Raw genomic sequence first — 19,443 nt, 5'->3', positions numbered from 1 at the left:
AGAAGTTGAATTTGAACCGGCCACCTCTGGATATCAAGACCGGTGCTCTAACCGCTAGGCAACTCCTCCACTCCCTTGTTAGGATCTTCAGGAGCCATTAACCTAAATATCATGAAATAAACCTTAACTCCGGCAGGTTATGGCGGAACTTCAATCAAGAACATCCTCTGCATCCTAATAGCTGGGACATAGACCATAGAAGTCCACCTGACCCTGCCTTATATTCCAAGTGCTGGAGTTGCTATCGAAGCCCACTCCAGTCTATTAGTCTTGTTATTTGCTGGACACAGACTGTAAAAGTCTGTCCAGCACTGTCCTCGTGTTCCAGGCACTAAAATTGCTGTCTAAGCCCTTTCCAGCCCATCCTAAACCAGATTGCCATATATGGGACACAGACCATACAAGTCTGCCCGGTATGGGTCCTAGGTCATCACAACCAGAATCACCATCTAAGTGTCACTTGACACATTCACACACATTAAGTTTAAGTTTTTTTATACCTTCCATTTTCTAATTTGAGATCCTCTGTATTCATCCCACGTAGTAATAGCAAAGTAAGTGAGGATTGAGTATTACAAGATGTAATATGAAAACAAATCTTAGACGCAAAAAGGTAACAATTTATAGTCATGTGTGTATAATAACAGTTAGAGTGGAACTGAGAAATTGGTATAATTATGCAATGAGGCGTTTAAATTAATTATGATAATCCGTGAGAAATTGCTTAAACAGAGAGAGGCTTTAAGGTATTTCCGGAATATCAAATAATTAGGTTCCCATCTGATGAGAGAATTCCACCATTTGGTACAGAGGTAAGGGAATCCTGACATGTAGATTGACGTGTAGATTGCATTTTTGCAACTGGGATAGTGGAAGGTTAGATAATCTCTTGAACCAGGAAGAGCATTGTGAAGGGGAGGGTTGCATATAATCAAGGGTTAAACCATATAGAGTTTTAAACACAAATGTTCATAGTTTGAATTTTGTTCTGGCTTTGATTGGGAGCCAGTGTAACTTTATAAGCAAAGGGGCTGCACTTTTGAATCTCGTAGCCTTGTAGACTAATCTGGCTGCTGAATTTTGAGCTGTATGCAGTTTTTTCAAGGAAAATTCCTTATAGCCAGCATAAATGGCATTGCAGTAATCAGAGTGTGATAACACTACTGTTTGTACTAAGGTTCTAAACATATCATTAGGGAAGAGATGCCTGATTCTTTTTAGTTTTCACATTGCTTTAAAGGTTTTTGTGATAACTGCTTGGACTTGGATGTCTAATAACATGTAGGAATCAATTATTATACCAAGTATATGTAGTTGGGACTCCAATGGATGTTACATCAGTTGTGAAGTTTTGACAGTTTATGACATGGTGAGGGTTAGATAATAACAGAAATTTTGTTTTCTCTATATTCAATTTTAGTTTAAAGGTAGAGGCCCAATTCTTCATGAGGTAAATAATATGTAAACCACTTTAGTTGTACCATAGAAAAGTAGTATATCAAGAATCTCTCATAAACATACCATCCTTTCCTCTCCCTTAAGCATCCTATGTCCTTTTCCCAGACTTTCTTGAATTCAGATGTTCATCATCACCACCTCCACTGTGAGACTGTTCCACAAATTCACCACCCTTCTTGTATTTCCTTAAGTTACTCCTGAGTCTATGCCCTTTCACCTTCATCCTATGTTCCCTCATTCTGGAGCTTCCTTTCAATTGAAAGATACTTATATCCTGTGCATTTATGCCACAGAGGTATTTAAATGTGTCTCTCAGATCTCCCCTCTGTGGCCTTTCTTCGAAAATATTCATATTGAGGTCTTTACGTCTGTCCTTATATGCCTTATGACGAAGACCACCTTTTCTACCTGTATGGTGACCTTAAGATCATCACATATAATCACTTCAAGTCCCACTTCTCTTTTGTGCACAGAGGTACTTCGCTCCCTAAACTGTACTGCTCCACCAGGTTTTTGTAGCCCAAATGCATTATCCTTTTTTTTTTTTAAGCATTCAATCATAGCTGCCAAATTCTAGACCATTCTTTTAGCTTTGCTAGATACTTCCTCATGTTATCCACACCATAAGGAGTATCTATCCTATTGCAGATGATGGTATCATCTGCAATAAGTCAACCCTTATCTGACAGACCTTCAAAAATATTGCTTACAAAAATGTTTAAAAGAATTGGACCAAGAACCAGTCCTTTCAGGATACCACTTATAATGTCCCTTTTCTTAGGGTGAGCTCTATTTGCCTTTATTCTTTGTCGCCTTCCACTTAACCAGTTCCTAACCCTGTCACTTTAGGGCCCATACTGAGGACACAGTTTATTTGTAAGTTCTCAATGCGAAACTGTGTCAAAGGCTTTCCTAAATATCTAAGCATACCACATCTAGCACACATTCTCACTCCCATCTCTGGTCACCCAGTCAAAGAAATTAATTTATACAGTTCTAGAGACCTCACCTTCAAAAAGATTTGAGCAGGATGCAGTTGGTCCAGAGGGCAGATACTAACATGGTCAGTGGTTTTCGTCATACGGCGTATGGGAGACAAACTTCAAAACCTCAATATATTCTTTGGAAGAAAGGCGGGAGAGGGGAGATATGATAGAGACATTTAAATATCTATGCGGCATAAATGCCTAATACACCTTCTTGCCAACATTCAAAGCACATTAACTGGCTGAGAACAGCTGCCAACCAGTTATCTCACTTATCAGTGCCTATCCGATCATTTTCACAGCACCTACTACTACTACTAATAGCATTTGTATAGCGCTACCAGATGCACGCAGCGCTGAACATTTGACATAAAGAGACAGTCCCTGCTCAAAGAGCTTACAATCTAGGTAGAACAGACAGACAAGACATTAATGGGCAAGGGAATTAATGGATAGAGAGGAGGAGGGCGAATGAGTAGTGGTTAGGAGCCAAAGGCAGAAGTGAAAAGGTGGGATTTCAGCATAGATTTAAAAACAGGTAGAGAAGGAGCTAGATGTATGGGTTCAGGAAGACGGTTCCAGGCATAAGGTGCTGCAAGATAAAACGATCGAAGTCTGGAGTTAGCGGTGGAGGAGAAGGGGGACGATAAGAGCACCTAACTAATTATCTTTGCTGAAAATGGCCGGTTAGCACCAAAATCAAGCCAACTGTGTTGGGCGCGTTCCAGGGGTGGAGTCCAGTTAGATCCAGATATTCAGAGGTAGCCAGCCAGTATTCGAACATAAATAAGGAGACTTGTTGCGCAGTTAACACAAAACAAAGTTCACTGCCATATAAACTGCCCAGAAGATAGCATGGAATACAGTTAGCTGTGTCTCTTGAGGTATAGTTGACTATACAACATTATCTACTGCATTAGCTACTAATATTTCCATGTTAACTCAGTGTGCAATCCTTATATACTGCATGCCCCAAAATGGAGTTTCTCTTAGTAGCACACATTATCTGTTGCACTGAAACATTAATAGTTAATTCAGCAGTTTATTTTAAAATTTGATATACCACCATTTGGTATAACCATCATTAGTGGTTTGCAAATACCATAAATTAAGAAAATATAGTATCATATAAATTAAAACGTTAAAAAAGAAGAAATAGTTGTGCATGTTCAGCATATAATTCAGCACTGCACAATTAGCGTTTGGTAATTCCCACATTAAACTAATGCAGTTTATTAAATAGGGGCCTTAGAATCACAAAGATGTATTTCAAATGCATATCTATCTTAGATTAATTCAAATGAAAAGCACCACCCTCTTACATATTAACAGTGTTGATCAGGGGTTCTCAACCTAGGCCACTAGACACACCCAGCCAGTCACGTTTTCCCAATATCCACAATAAATATGCATTAGACAGATTTGAATCCAGTGAATGTGGTGCATGTAGATTTCTCATGCATATTTATTGTGGGTATGCTGAAAACCTGACTGGCTAGGTGTGTCTTGAGGACTGGAATGAGAACCACTGCTGTTGTTGATGGAAGGGAAAGACCAGCTTATTCATCAAGTCTTCACGTAAATTCCTGTCCATGCTGCAAGGATATATCCAGGTTGTGAGCTGTGCAACAATAACCATTTATAAATCTCTCATTCTGGCGAATTTTTGTTTCTTATTTTACTCTACCATTTTAAATAGGAGAGTATTCCAGATTTGCCACCTAATTCACACCAAGCACCTCCTTCTTATTGTCCATGCCAGTTCAGTCCAAATAAGAAAGTTATGTATGCTTCTAGGCTCTGGCCTTTGGTTGAGCAGGCTCCCAGGGTTTGGCCTTCAGCCACTTTTAGTAGATCATGGATTAGTAAGTATGCTTCCAGGGCTCTGTCCTATGTAGCTCTTTGGTTGAACAAAGACTTTCAAGATACAGGTAGTTCTCCCTCACATAGTCTGTAGCCTTACTATTAGGCCCCCTACCATAGAAACCTGAACACCAGTGGAGACATACAGTATATTTTATCTGCCATGTGGATCTCCCATGACCCTATTTATTTCTCCTGATATGAAATTATACAGTAGAAAGCATTTGGTTGCAATTATTGCTGCAAAAGGTGGTGCAACCAGTAAGTATAAGGGGCTGTTATTTTTTCATGTGGTGATATAGGTGTTGGATAACTTTGTTCTTCAAGTAAATAAAATAATGTAAAAACTTTACTGACTTTCCTTTTGTGTAATATTACTTTTTGTTTAAAGATCAGATCCCATTCAGTGTAACATAACTGCAATAATTTTTATAGTTCTGTTTTTCTCAAGCAGATTTAATCTTAGTCACACATGTCAGAGATTTTAATCTATCTTATGGCTGTGTCAGCCTCTATTAGAGATACATGAGGCGGTAGCATAGAGTTAGTCCAACATTCACAGCCCATTATTGTGTAGACGATGATTCCCTGTACAGCAGAAGAGCTATTCGCTACCAGTGTTTTCTTCAGAATCTCTCAACAGTTAATGCTTAACTTGGAGGGTGTTATGCAGTCATTCCAACTGTGTTTATTCCGCGGTAATAATTTTGATATTTGGTGGCCTGTCAACACCTAATTTTTAGGGCATGTTTGATGATCATAGAGGAGTTGGATGTCTTCACAGTTGCCATCCCTAGTAACGTTTTGGTTTCTGACCTGTTCTGCATGTGATCCACAAAGAATTTGTGTGACATGTTGTAGGGACCAAGGGATCACCAGGAGCATGATGGGTATTCTTTGGAGGATCAGCATATTTCCCCAAACATACATACACAATTGCACCATCCAATAACGTTTTGGTTTTATGCCTATGCACACTAAATTTTCAGGAGATGTCAGAAGATTAACTTAGGGCTGTGCCCACAAGTGTGAGCCCATTCTGGAAAGTAAAGTCCATTAGTTCTGTATGGAACTTCTGTTATTTTTGGTTGTCCTTCCTGTTGATGGAAAATAAAAACACTCTCATTTGCCTGTAATAGTTTGCCTGCCCTATTGATGGTATGTTATGCATAAGTGTTGCCAGGTTTTGGCATTTGGTGAACGGACAACATTAAAAAATAGGCACCAGCGCAAGTAGGTTTATAAAAGTGCATAGGTGCTGTTTTTATTGGAAGTCTATTTGGGGGAGCAGCTACTCCCCTTGTGCCCCACCTAGCTACACCTTAAGCTATTTTTATTTTTTTAAAAACAACCCTTTGTTAGGGAATCCCAGTAGTGTGATAGGTGAATAGCTTGGTTTTTTTTGGGAAAATAAAGTTTACATGGACGCAGTTCACTAGTCACACAGATTTATCCTTTCTTCTCTCCAGGAGTTGAGCCTGTTAGCTTAATTGACAGGATTGTGGCTGCATGGGAACTGATGTCATGCCCAGTGAAGTTGAAGAACCTCTTAGAATTTCCTGGAAGAGATTATACAGTTCATTATTTAGGATAATCATCCAGTTTGTGACTAGATCTGATTTACTAATATGCTTAGGGCATCACCAATAGACCTGAAGTATCCTAAAATAATAATGTATTGACATTTTATAAAACAGTGAAAGTTGTAATCATGTTCTACTTGAGTAAACCCACCGCCGGCTACTTTTTAACGTGACTTACTAAAAGGGTCCCATAAGAAATAATGAGTGGTACTTGGCAAAAGGAGGCCACTTCAGCTTAGAATTGGAGTAAATATATTTAGGAGTTAATTTTAGAACCAGCCTTATAAAATGGTTGCAGCTAGAAGATTTGTGTGTGTGTGTGTGTGTGTGTATATATATATATATATATATATATATATATATATATATATAACAAGCATTGATTTCAGAAAGGGAAAGTAATAGATATTTCTGTTTCTAAAAGTTTGTTATAAAAAGCAGACCAATACACATATATAAAAACAAAGAAATAATTTATTCAAACCAAGAAAAAAGCAGTACCCGACGTGGCCACGTTTCGCCCTCAGGCTGCGTCAGGGGTAAAACTGCAAATAAAAACATTAAAATAGTGATAACATTATCTCAAGTTATGTACATATATATATATATATATATATATACATTTCGCCCTCAGGCTGCGTCAGGGGTAAAACTACAAATAAAAACATAAAAATAGTGATAACATCATCTCGTTATGGATATACATATATATATATATATGTATATCCATAACGAGATGATGTTATCACTATTTTTATGTTTTTATTTGTAGTTTTACCCCTGACGCAGCCTGAGGGCGAAATGTGGCCACGTCGGGTACTGCTTTTATCTTGGTTTGAATAAATTATTTCTTTGTTTTTATATATGTGTATCGGTCTGCTTTTTATAACAGACTTTTATGTAGCAAGTAGACTGTTGCCTTTTTTGTTTCTAAAAGTTGCCATTTATCAGCAGGTTCACATGTATATTTTTGCCTGTTTCACATCAAGCGTACATAAATACACATATGTGTGTATCTGCTAGATTCCACATATATACTTGTGTTTTGCAAATGTCCAACCCAGAGAATGCCTATTTATACATAGGATCAGTGCAGGATATACTTTCATATATGTTGAGAAATTTTGCATAACACACTTCCTATATGTGAAGCCAGAGGAAGGTTTCATCTTTATCTTTGTCAGTACTAAGGCACTGCATCTGATCCACACACATGTAGAAAGCCTTTGTAAAATTATTCTGTGTATAAATCAGGGGCGTATCTGAACTGCGGCGGTAGGGGGGGCCAGGGCCAGAGAGGGGGGGCACATTATAGCCCCCCCCCCCCCGCCGCCGCCGCCGCCATTGCCGATCCCCCTCCCCCCAGCCGCTGCCATTGCTAACCCTCCCCCTCCGTACAACGTGCAGCGACGTCAGACTCAAAAGAAACTTTCGTCGGCGCCAGCTTCAATGGAAGAATTAAAGGACCAAAGGCAGCCGGCAGCGGCAGGAGGACGCGGACCTCGGCTGGCGGGGGTTGGGGTCCCCCGCCAGCGAAGGTAGGCGAGCAACGGAGGGGGAGGGTTGGCAGCGGTAGGGGGGTCCAGGGCGAAATCTGCGGGGGCCCAGGCCCCTGAGGCCCCACGCAGATACGCCCCTGGTATAAATGTTCAGCAGGCAAAGAAAAGTAGTTTATGAATAGTTGATTTGCCATGGTTGGATGGGAGTGGTGGCAAGATGGAGCAGAGCTCTATAACACAAAGATATGATTGTGCATCCTGAATATATGTTTTTAGATTTTTTCCAAGTAACTTTTTGAGAATTTGCAAACACATACCATGGATATTCACGAATAGCCCATTATTCTGCTGTAATTTGCCTTTGGAAAGCCAGAATGACAGGGGATGAGTTAACTCCTATGTGTAGAAGGTTAGCTTGTAGTATGTTTATAGTGCTTTTAAGTTTAAAACAAAGATACTTTGCAAATGATTTTATAATGGTTTTCCAAACTTCCTTTGACCTTGCAACAGGTAATTACAATTTTTTTTCCCCCCCCAGTGGACCTGTATTATCTTTGGCATTTAGCTCTAATGGTGAACAGTGTTTTAGTGGTGGCACTGACGCAGCTATCCAGTGGTGGAACATACCCAGTTCTAATGTGGATCCGTATGATACATATGGTAAGAATATGCTCAGAACTGCATATTAATATTAATTTATCTAACCTTTAGAAAATGTGAAACAAAGTCCAGTGAAAGACTGTGCACTGAGGTTTTTTTTTAAGAGGGTCTTGTTTCCCAGATTTACTTGTATATTTTTAATGATGCTTAATAGAATATATAACTTTATAGTTACTATGATCATGATAGTAATGTTTTCTACGAGGTCAAACAGAACTGTAAAATCCTCTGGGTGATTCTGCCAACAGAACCTGAAGAAGCACTACCCCAGTAACTTTCTAGAAGCCTTTGAGTATCGTACGTATCGTGCATGCGAACCTGTTCCTGCCTGCTGCTGTCGTGCAAGACCTCCTCATTCTTAATTTTTCACGGAGCTGGTTGGACCTTTTATGTGTCAAGGTCGCCTTGGCGCCTTTTTCCATTTGTAAGGGTTGCTGTTACATGGTTTACTTTCGCAGGTTCCCCAGTATTTCTTTAGTTAGATTTTTAAGTTTGGTTTTTTTTTTTCTTATTTCAACATTGGCTATAGGCCTTGAGCTCCTGGGCAGCAATTTTTTCACCGTCAAGTTGTTTGATTTCTATACTGATGTTTTTGTGGATAAAATGTATCAAAAGAAGATCTCCAGTAGGTTCAAGAGATGTTCCTGGTGTAATGGGTCCATGTCCATTCCATGTCCATTATGGAAGCCTGTTCCTGCAATGCCTGGGACCTGATCATGGTCCTCTCATTGTATTCTGTGTTCACAGATGTCAGAGGGGGATTCATCACAACTTCAAAAGAAGAAGGTAAATAAACCACTATTAAATATCTAACTCGGTCCAAAATAAACCAAAGTTTCCAATGCTGATGGACTGGTCTTTTTGACGCACATACTGGATTCCAATCCCAGGTACTCCTTATCAATGGTTGTCCTAATAGCATCTTGGCAGGAGACTCCCTACCTTCTTCTGGAGTCTCAAACTATTCCAAACAATGAATCGCTTTAAACCTCAGTGTGTACGTCGAGTTGGATGGCTATCTACATGCTTTAAGCAAAGTGCTTTTTTTTGTTGTTGTTGATTGCTACTTTAAATATTTTTACAAAAAGAAGTGTGTTGCTTACTAAAGGATGATATTTGTAAAAGTTGTTTCCACGGGAGGTTTAAATGATTGAAGATACTAAAACTCGAGGCTGTAGTCTGAAATGGGATGGCTCATAAGAGACTAAATAGCCTATGTTGAGTCTTTACAAATTATCTCCAATACTGTTCCTGTTGGCTTTGTTTTATTTTGAACTGTTCAATGATGGGATATCTATTAGTACACACTCATTTTTCCACTATTTTGTTTTGTGTGGGGGGAATTCATTCAGAGAAAGCAATGCGGAAATCTTTTTGGCAATAAGACCAGTCCATCAGCATTGGAAACTTTGGTCTCCATAGGTCCAGGAGCTGCAGCAGACACTGGGGATGTATCAGCATCGCGAGTGTCCCGATTGCCCTCTGTGGGAGCAGTCATTGTCTAGTTTACATCCAAACAAGAGGAAGGTTTCATCTTTATCTTTGTCAGTGCTAAGGGACTGCAATTAGGTGATTGGATGGAGGCTAAAAATATGGCATGAGAGCATAGAGGCACCGAGGTCACTGGCGTGCTCCAAGTGCCTTCAGTGCAAGGACCACTCATCATTCCTGCCTTTGGAGAGGGTGCAACATCTTCTGTAGACACAAAATTTTGTTCTACTGCACCTCAAATGATTCAGGAGGATGTGACCAATCCTACTGTGATTCTCTCATCTTTGTTGAGGGCAGCATTCAAGGAGTAGCTCATTCAGAAAGAGATGGAGCATTTCTTGTTCACCTTTGACATTATCAGCACTGAGGGCAGATGAAATCCAGCCAGTACTTGGGACCCAAGTTCTGCCTCAAAGGGACACCTCAGTACCAAGGCCCGGAGGGAATTTTGAGTCAAAGTTGGCCATGCCTGTGTCCTATTTCCAGTACTTTGAGGGAGGAAGTTTTGTTGATGCACAGGAGAATCTTCAGTGTCTCAACACCATAGAAGGACTGACCCAGCAGTCAGTGGTGCAAAACAGGTAGAGACTTGGACTTCATTGACTAACTTCTTTTATGAGTCTTGAATCAAGAGTGTTCCTGGGATTCTGATGAAGAGCCAGGTTGCTTCTTAGAGAAGAGGTCCACAGGTTTTCTTTTTTATTCATCATTCTTGATATATTGCATGAGAGCCAATAAAGGATACTATATGGTCTATGCTGTAAAAGCAAGATGCGGAGGGGAAAATGGTGAGAGTAATTGCGTGGGGATCAACTGGTTGGAGAGGAGGCAAAATGGTTCTGAGAGATGGTCAGTTCAAGGGATGGGAGAAGGTTAGGGATGAACCAAAAGAGTTGGTGAATAGATAAGTTTTAAGCAGTGATTAGAAGACAAGAGAGGGAGTTTTGGGACCTAAGCTGGGAAGGGAGGGAATTCTAAAGTTTAGAACCAAGATAGCTAAAGGCAGTTTCACATGAGGTAAGATAAAGGAAAATGGCATTGGAGGGGTGTGGTGGATTGTATGGAATTAGCAGGTTGTTAGCAGTGGGAAGGTGGCATTTATAGACAAGGGGGAGAAGCTTAAATTTAATATGGGCAGTGACAGGTAACCAGTGCTCAGAATGAAGAAGAGGGGTGACCTTGGTCAAAGCAGTGTGCGAGGTGAAGTTTAACAGCAGTGGATTGAGTGAGCTGATGTCTTTTTAGAGAGCATAGGGAGAGGCTAGCATAGAGGGAATTACAGTAATCAAGGTGAGAAATGACCAGAGTGAGCAGGAGAGTACAGATAAGGGGAGGAGAAAGAAGGGGATGGAGGGAGTGAATACAATGCAAGGCAAAGAAGGAGGAGTGGAGAACAGTGTCAGTCTGTGGCTTAAATAGATTCTAAGATGACACCAAATATTTTTACTGATTCTTTGAAGGAAAGTAGCTGATCTTTAATAACTGGGGGAGCTAGAAAGGAAACATAAGGATTAGGAAACAAAATATATTTGCATTTTGAAGTATTCAAGAATAAGGAATAACTTTGAGCCCACCTTATGAGTGATGCAGATCCCCATGAGATGAGTCTTCTTCATTGATTGTTTGGGAGATGAATCTGGCTGTCCCATTTCAGTTAGAGATGGAGGAAAAACCTAGGACAAAACCACTGTATATACTCCTACCCCCACTATAGCCAAAGATTGTGTGAGAGTGTCTGTTCCCCTATTACTGAAGGACATACAAATGAGAATGTAGGAGACCCCTTCTTGCATCTCCTATTAATGAGTTTGACTCTATCTATGGAGTCTAGAAAGATCCTGAACTACTTAAATCTCTCGTACAGGCCAATGCAGTCAAGCCCATTCCATTACAGGAAAGAAGGCAGGGATTTTATGATCATAACTACTACTACTATTTAGCATTTCTATAGCGCTACAAGACGTACGCAGCGCTGCACAAACATAGAAGAAAGTCCCTGCTCAAAGAGCTTACAATCTAATAGACAAAAAATAAATAAAGTAAGCAAATCAAATCAATTAATGTGAACGGGAAGGAAGAGAGGAGGGTAGGTGGAGGCGAGTGGTTACGAGTCAAAAGCAATGTTAAAGAGGTGGGCTTTCAGTCTAGATTTAAAGGTGGCCAAGGATGGGGCAAGACATAGGGGCTCAGGAAGTTTATTCCAGGCGTAGGGTGCAGCAAGACAGAAGGCGCGAAGTCTGGAGTTGGCAGTAGTGGAGAAGGGAACAGATAAGAAGGATTTATCCATGGAGCAGAGTGCACGGGAATGGGGGTAGGGAAGGACGAGTGTGGAGAGATACTGGGGAGCAGCAGAGTGAGTACATTTATAGGTTAGTAGAAGAAGTTTGAACACGATGCGAAAACGGATAGGGAGCCAGTGAAGGGTCTTGAGGAGAGGGGTAGTATGAGTAAAGCGACCCTGGCGGAAGACGAGACGGGCAGCAGAGTTTTGAACCGACTGGAGAGGGGAGAGGTGACTAAGTGGGAGGCCAGCAAGAAGCAGATTGCAGTAGTCTAAACGAGAGGTGACAAGGGTGTGGATGAGGGTTTTGGTAGAGTGCTCGGAAAGAAAGGGGCGGATTTTACGGATGTTGTAAAGAAAGAAACGACAGGTCTTGGCAATCTGCTGGATATGAGCAGAGAAGGAGAGAAAAGAGTCAAAGATGACCCCAAGGTTTCGAGCTGAGGAGACAGGGAGAATGAGAGAGCCATCAACAGAAATAGAAAACGGGGGGAGCAGGGAGGTGGGTTTGGGGGGGAAAATGAGAAGCTCGGTTTTGGTCATATTTAATTTCAGGTGGCATTGAGACATCCAGACAGCAATGTCAGACAAGCACGCTGAATCTTTGGTTTGGATGCAAGGTGAGATATCAGGGGTAGAAAGGTAGATTTGGGAGTCATCAGCATAGAGATGGTAGGAAAAGCCATGGGATGAGATTAATGAACCAAGGGAAGAAGTGTAGATAGAAAAGAGGAGGGGACCAAGAACAGAACCCTGAGGTACGCCGACAGGCAGAGGGATAGAAGTAGAAGAGGATCCACCAGAGTGAACACTAAAAGTGCGGAGGGAGAGGTAGGAAGAGAACCAGGAAAGGACAGAGCCCTGGAATCCAAGTGACGGCACAGATTCCACCCAACCCTAAACCTTGAGGGCACTAAGTATCTCTCCAGAGAAAAGTTTGAGGTGGTTTTCTTAGGCTTCCTCATGCCACTTTTTCAAAAAGGGGGACTAGCAATGAGCACTGAATCTGAAGGATATTTATACCCACATTCAGATACATTAAGGTCACAGGAAGTATCTGTGAGTCATCATAGGGAAACACTACTACCATTCAGCCTCGCACAGCACCTTGAGTATTCACAAAGTGTTTAGCAATCTTCACAGCATATCTACATGGACTGTGAGTGGATATGTTTCTCTATTTGGACAATTGCCTGGTAATCAACTCAGGAATGGGTGGAAAGATCTGTTCCTAGCAACTTCAGCTCCTGAATGTTTGACTGATTTGTCATGTTATCCCAAGATACGTTTAGGCCCAGCTCAAATATTGGAATTCATAGGAGACTTGCTAGACATATCTCAAGCATCTGCCTTTTACAGCAAAGATCTCCAACTTGATTTCTACTGTGGAGGAAATTCAGGCGAGTCAGCAAGTATCAGCAGGTCAAATGCTGACGATGTTGGACCATATGGCATCAATAGTTCACATCACTTAGATGGCATTCCTCTATTTGAAGCGAGTTTCAGTGGACCTTATCTGTTCAATAGACCTTATCCACCCAATGGATTCAGTCTATGGGAACTTTCTAGGATGTCATATGCCACCACACCAGTCTTCTGTGGGACTCACTGTCCTGATGGATGAATTGTTACAATCTGATTAAAAGGAATCACTTTCCATAATCCTCAAATTCAAGCAACAACAACAGATGTATCCTAATTGGGCTGGGGGGGGGCGGGGGCTCATCTTTAACCGATTTCACATCCAGGGTACTTGATCTGCTCAGGAAAGTCTTCAGCAGATAAGCTTCCTATAGCTAAGAGTAGTATTGTTCGTTTTAGATTTGCTGTATTGCACTTCCATCAGATCAAAGTGGTACGGAACGCTATAAGGGCTTTCACAGATGCAAGGTTATCCTGGCTGAAATAGACAACTGGGTAGCCGCATAAATGGTCAAGGAGGGACAGGGTTGTACCTCTTGTGTAGGAAGAGAAATGTGAAAATGGACACTTTCTCATGGAATGTTTCTCAGGGCCACATATCTGCAGGCAAGAACAATGTCCTGACACAAACTGAGCTTAGTCCTCTGAACCCTACAATTGTACACCAGATGACAAAGTTGCTTGGGATCTTTAATAAGTGTGGCACCACCTCGATAGATCTTTGTCACTCCATTCAACAATCAAGTTCCTTGGTTTCTCTCCAGAATAGGGACACATAGCAAAGTATCCTCAGATACTTTTCTTCTGCATTGATAGGGAAGATCTTCTGTCTGCATATCCTCCAATTTCACACATAGTGAAGACCATTCTAAAACTTGGACTGGATTGGGGGACCATGGTTCTTATAGTCCTTTATTAGCTGAGAGAGAGATGGTTCCCCCTTTCAGCTCAATATATCCGTCAGAAGTCCAGTGAGGCTGGAGTGTTTTCCATAACTGATCACACAAGAGTAGGACGTATTGTTGCATCTCAACACATCACACTATCCTAAAACCAGTGGTTCTCAACCCAGTCCTCAGGGCACACCCAACCAGTCAGGTTTTCAGAATATCCACAATGAATATGTATATGATGAGAGGAAGTGACGTCAGCGCTTGTGGATGGACGCCTGACGAGAGGGCTCCGCTCCTGACTGAATTAAAATAAGAAAAAAAACCCTCCAAATCGAGCGCAGTACCCGCAGCTTCATTTTGGAAGGATAGCTAAACTTATGGCAGCCCGAAAGAGCCTTGCTAAGTTCAAGTTTACGAGCGAAAAAGGCGAGGGAAGCAAGATCGCGGGTTCGCGATCGGGCACACGAGGCGGCAAGATGGCGGCCGGAGATTCTGAAACGGACCCGGACCCTGAGGAACCAGCAGTGAGTGGCACAGATCTGGATAGAAATGAAGTGTCGCACTGGTTTAAAGAATTAAAAGCAGAAATGATAGCCACCCGGAAGGGAATACAGTCCTCCGTGGCAGAGCTCCGTGAGGAGCTGAAAGACATTGGACTACGAGTAGCTGAGACTGAGGAGCGAGTAGATGCGCTTGGGGAAGAAGTGCAGACACTGCAGACAGCCCTAAAGAAAGAGCAACAGCTTAGATCAGATCTAGAACAAACAGTAGAAGATTTGGAAAATCGTTCGAGGAGATGCAATCTCAGATTTAAGGGAATCCCCGAAGAAGAGCAATTTAGAGACGCCATGAAAGTGGTACAGGAGATTAGCGCACACATACTTAAAGAGCGGCCTGGAGGAGGAGACCAACTGGAGAGAGAACTACCTGTCCTGGACAGAGCACATCGGAGCCTGGGGCCCCAGAGGGGGGGACAACCCCGAGACATTATTGCTTGTTACCATGAATTTGGCGTGAAAGAGGCAGTGTGGAAAGCAGCCCGCGTACTGGGAGACTTTAGTTGGAAAAACTGTAAACCAAAAATTTATCAAGACCTGGCCCAAAACACTCTTCAGAAGCGGAAGGAGTTTAAAGAGGTGACTCAATACTTGCAGCGGATGGGTCTAAGATACCGATGGCTGTACCCATTTGGGCTCCAGGTCACAGTCGGAACCACACACAGAAGGTTGCAATCACCGAAAGGGGCCTGGAAGACCTTGAGAGAAATGGGGTGCGAGGACTTGCCAAATGGGGAGAACTTAACACCGCACCGTAAGCAGACACCTGTGAAAGACCGGAGTTCCGGAGGGAACCAGACCAGAGGAGAAAAGGACCTTAACATCACGAAGAAGAGGCGGAGAGAATCCGGAGATGGAGTGGATTGAGTAATTCCAGATAAGCTATTCATGGGGACTTAAGTGTTCATACACAGTGAATTAAGCTATAGACTATAAAGTAATATGAAGGACTATTGAGGCTGCGGGATTGAAGGGGAGGTTTGATTGAGGAGGAGGAGGCGGAAATAAGGAGGAGTCTAAAGTCGGGGGACATTATAAGCGGGGACTCACTTCCTTTGGGAGGAACTGGCGAGAAGGGAGGATAGCCAGTTGAAGGGGAAGGGAAGGGATGGGGGAGGGGGGCCAGAGGGCAAGGGGGGGGAGGGGAAGGGGGGGATTATGAGGGTAGGATCGTGGAATGTGAATGGTCTAAACAGCCCCGGGAAGAGAAGTATTATTTTTCGAGAACTACGCAGGCTGGAGTGGGATATAGCAATGTTACAAGAGACACATATACAAAAGAAGGATGAAAAGCTGTACCCATGTGCGAATCCCAAAGGGGGGAAATCTGGGGGGGTTGGTTATATACGTAAAAGACAACCTGCATTTCACCAAGGAACAAGAATTTAGGGGGAAGGACGGTAGATGTCTGGCAATTAAAGGATCGATTAAGGGTCACCCAATTACACTCATTAATATTTATGCACCAAATGAGGGACAAGGGGAATTTTTTGATAAATTACGAGCAAGTCTAACACCTTTTGTCAAGGGTCAAATAATACTGGGGGTGATTTTAACTTCCCCGCAGCGGGGCTCGATCACTCGAAAGGAAAAAAACAAGGGGCGAAATACACAAGAGGGAAATTTCTTAAACTAATGCGGGAATTAGACTTATTGGACTTCTGGAGGCTGCAACACCCAGGGCAAAGAACCTACACGCATTACTCACATGCACAAAAGACATATGGTAGGATAAGACGCGATTTGGGGTAGTCGCTCATTATGAGGAGCTCTCAAAGGGTCTGAAATTGATACTATCCATGCTTCTGACCATGCCCCAGTGTGGGTCATGATGGGTGGGATGGGCAAGGAGAGAGGGGGAAGGGTATGGAGACTTAATGAGTCCTTGATAGACTCTGAGGAAAACTGTAAGGAAATAAAGGATATAATAGAGGAATACCTGAAATTCAATGACAATACAGAAGTAACAGATGGGACCTTATGGGACGCACTCAAAACAGTGGTGCGGGGGCACTTGATTAAAAAAGGGGCACACCGAAAGAGGGAACAAGGGATTCGGGAGATGTTGATTCGCCAAAGGTTGGCTGAGTGTGAGGCACTCCACCACGCAGAGGGGAATCCCCAAGTGTTTAGAGAATTAATGGCTGCAAAAATTACAAATTGGGAAGATGGAATTCCAATGGAAATTATTACAACAAAAATTCTTTGAATATAGCAATAAAGCAGGTAATATGCTAGCTAGGAAATTACGATGCAGGCAGGTACAAAATACGATAACTAAACTAAAAAGGGGGGGAGGAAGCATGGTACATCAGGATGGGGATATCAGGGCCGAGTTTGTGAAATATTATATGAAACTATACTCGAAAGAAGATGGGGCAACACTGGAGGAGAAGCGGAATTACATAGGGGACTTGGGTCTGAATAGAATAACGGAAGCTCAAAGGGTGAACTTAGAAGCCCCAATTACACTGGAGGAAGTGTTAGGAGTCATCAAGGGATTAAAAGGAGGGAAAGCGCCGGGGATGGATGGATACACGGGGAAATATTACAAAGTGTTTAGACAAGAATTGGCTCCCCTGTTGGTAAGAGTGGGCAATGCTTGCTTTATGGGGGAAGAGATGCCTATAAGCATGCATGCGCGGGAATTACAGTGCTCCTCAAGCCAGGAAGAGACCCAACTCTGTGCGGCTCCTACAGGCCAATCTCCTTGTTAAACATAGATGTTAAGATTTTGGCCAAAGTGATGGCGGAGCGCTTGGGCAAGCTTTTACCATTTTTGATTCATGAGGACCAAGCGGGATTCGTGCCCCATAGGCAAGTAGCGGATAACATTCGTAGAACTTTGAATATCAAGTGGGGAGCCCAGAGGAGAGAGGACTCCCTTACACTTTTAGCGATCGATGCAGAGAAAGCATTCGATAGAGTGGATTGGGAGTTCCTATGGGAGAGCATGGCACAAATGGGGATGGGGAAAAGTCTTATAGGCTGGCTGAAGAAATTGTATGCTCGCCCGGTGGCAAAAATTAAAATAAATGGGGGATACTCTGAGCACTTTGATATTCAGCGGGAAACCAGGCAGGGGTGCCCGCTATCCCCACTATTATTTGCAATAGCTATAGAGCCATTTGCTCAGAGGATCCGCTTGCTCCAAGAGATACGGGGGGTTCGGATGGGGGGTAAGGAGCACAAGATCGCACTATTTGCGGACGATATCTTATTTTATATCTCATCCCCTATGATGACAATGCCTGCCTTGATTCAAGAGTTGAAGGATTATGGCTGGGTATCGGGATTTAAGGTGAACTATGATAAGTCCGAGGTGATGGGGGTCACTATACCAGAAGTGGAGGAAGAAAGAATAAAAGAAGAGTTTAAATTTAAAGTAGCTAAAGACAGCTTCAGGTACATAGGGATACAGATCCCGCGGAATCTTAATAAGTTATATCAATTAAATTACATACCTTTATTAAAAGAAGTGCGAGGGGATATGACCAAATGGCAAAAGGGGTGGCTTTCATGGTGGGGTCGCATTGCATCAGTAAAGATGAATATTCTCCCCCGGCTCCTATTCTTGTTTCAGACACTACCAATTCCAGTACCCAAGAGGGAGCTCATGAAGCTGCAAGCGGATATAGGATTATATATCTGGGGGGGGAGCCCCGGCAAGGTTGGCAAGGAAAATAATGTGGGGCACACCTGACCAAGGGGGGAGGGGGATACCAAACATTCTCTGGTACTACTGGGCATCACAGCTAAAACAAATAGCGGTCTGGGGAAAAGTGGACTTATCACATATAACAAAATTAGAGCAGATCTTTGTCCAAGAAGGGGTACTGGAGGGATTGTTATGGGCCCCAATTCCGGATAATACATATAAGGGATTCACCCTAAACCCCTTTGTATCGCATCTCTTAGCTTTATGGGGTACTTTAAAATATAGGCTTAGGGGATCTAGGACCAAATCTACTTTTGCTTGGATTACACAAGACCCGGGCTTCCCAGCCGGGATTCAGGGTGGAGTGTTTAAAACATGGTTCCATAAAGGGCTGATCAGATTTTGAGACTTACTGACAGAAGAGGGAATTAAACCTTTTGCAGAATTGCAGGAGGCCTATGAACTACCATCAGCTGATATTTATGCGTATATGCAGGTAAACCACTATATAACATCCACAAGGTGGGTTAAAGATAAATTAGTAGAAAAGGAAAAATTGGAAGATATATGGGGGAAGATTGATTTATGGGGTAAGGGAATCTCTAGGCTATACGATCATATAAGGGGGTCACAATTCGTAAAACACCAATACATGCAGGCTTGGGAGAGGGATTTGAAACAAGAACTGACTGACTCTGAATGGGGAAGAGTATGTGGAGAGGTCAAAAAGGCCTCTGTCTGTGTACTATTGAAAGAGAATGCATATAAAGTATTGAGTAGGTGGTACTACACGCCGGAGAGAGAGTAAAAGCAATGTTCCCCGACGCCTCGGATATATGTTGGCGGTGCAAGGGGGAAAAAGGCACTTTTTACCATGTATGGTGGGAGTGTGTGTTAATACAGAAATTTTGGGAAGGAGTTACGGGGCTATTGACAGAGGCTCTGGACACTCCATTCCCATGTGATCCAAAATGGTGTTTATTGGGGTGGGGGAACCAGAGAGGAGGGAAATGGAGACAAAGGATTAAAAGGATAGGCCTCGCGGTTGCAAAATCCATAGTAGCAGCGTTCTGGAAACAAGATAAGGGACCC

General features: G+C 42.5%; 1 protein-coding gene across 3 annotated transcripts in view; it reads left to right on the top strand.

The window, feature by feature from the left end:
- The window catches only part of STRN3 (striatin 3), a 309,869-nt gene that overhangs the window by 237,876 nt on the left and 52,550 nt on the right, over nt 1-19,443 (top strand). For all 3 annotated transcript variants that reach the window (XM_030215282.1, XM_030215281.1, XM_030215280.1), the window contains one exon: nt 7,928-8,049. In XM_030215282.1, the coding sequence (XP_030071142.1) occupies nt 7,928-8,049 (122 nt within the window). The remainder of the gene's footprint in view (nt 1-7,927; nt 8,050-19,443) is intronic.

The sequence above is a fragment of the Microcaecilia unicolor genome, chromosome 9, assembly GCF_901765095.1.
Source record: "Microcaecilia unicolor chromosome 9, aMicUni1.1, whole genome shotgun sequence".
Classification (NCBI taxonomy): Eukaryota; Metazoa; Chordata; class Amphibia; order Gymnophiona; family Siphonopidae; genus Microcaecilia; species Microcaecilia unicolor.
The sequence above is the reverse complement of the archived record's forward strand: the minus strand, read 5'-3'. Positions and strand labels throughout refer to the sequence as shown.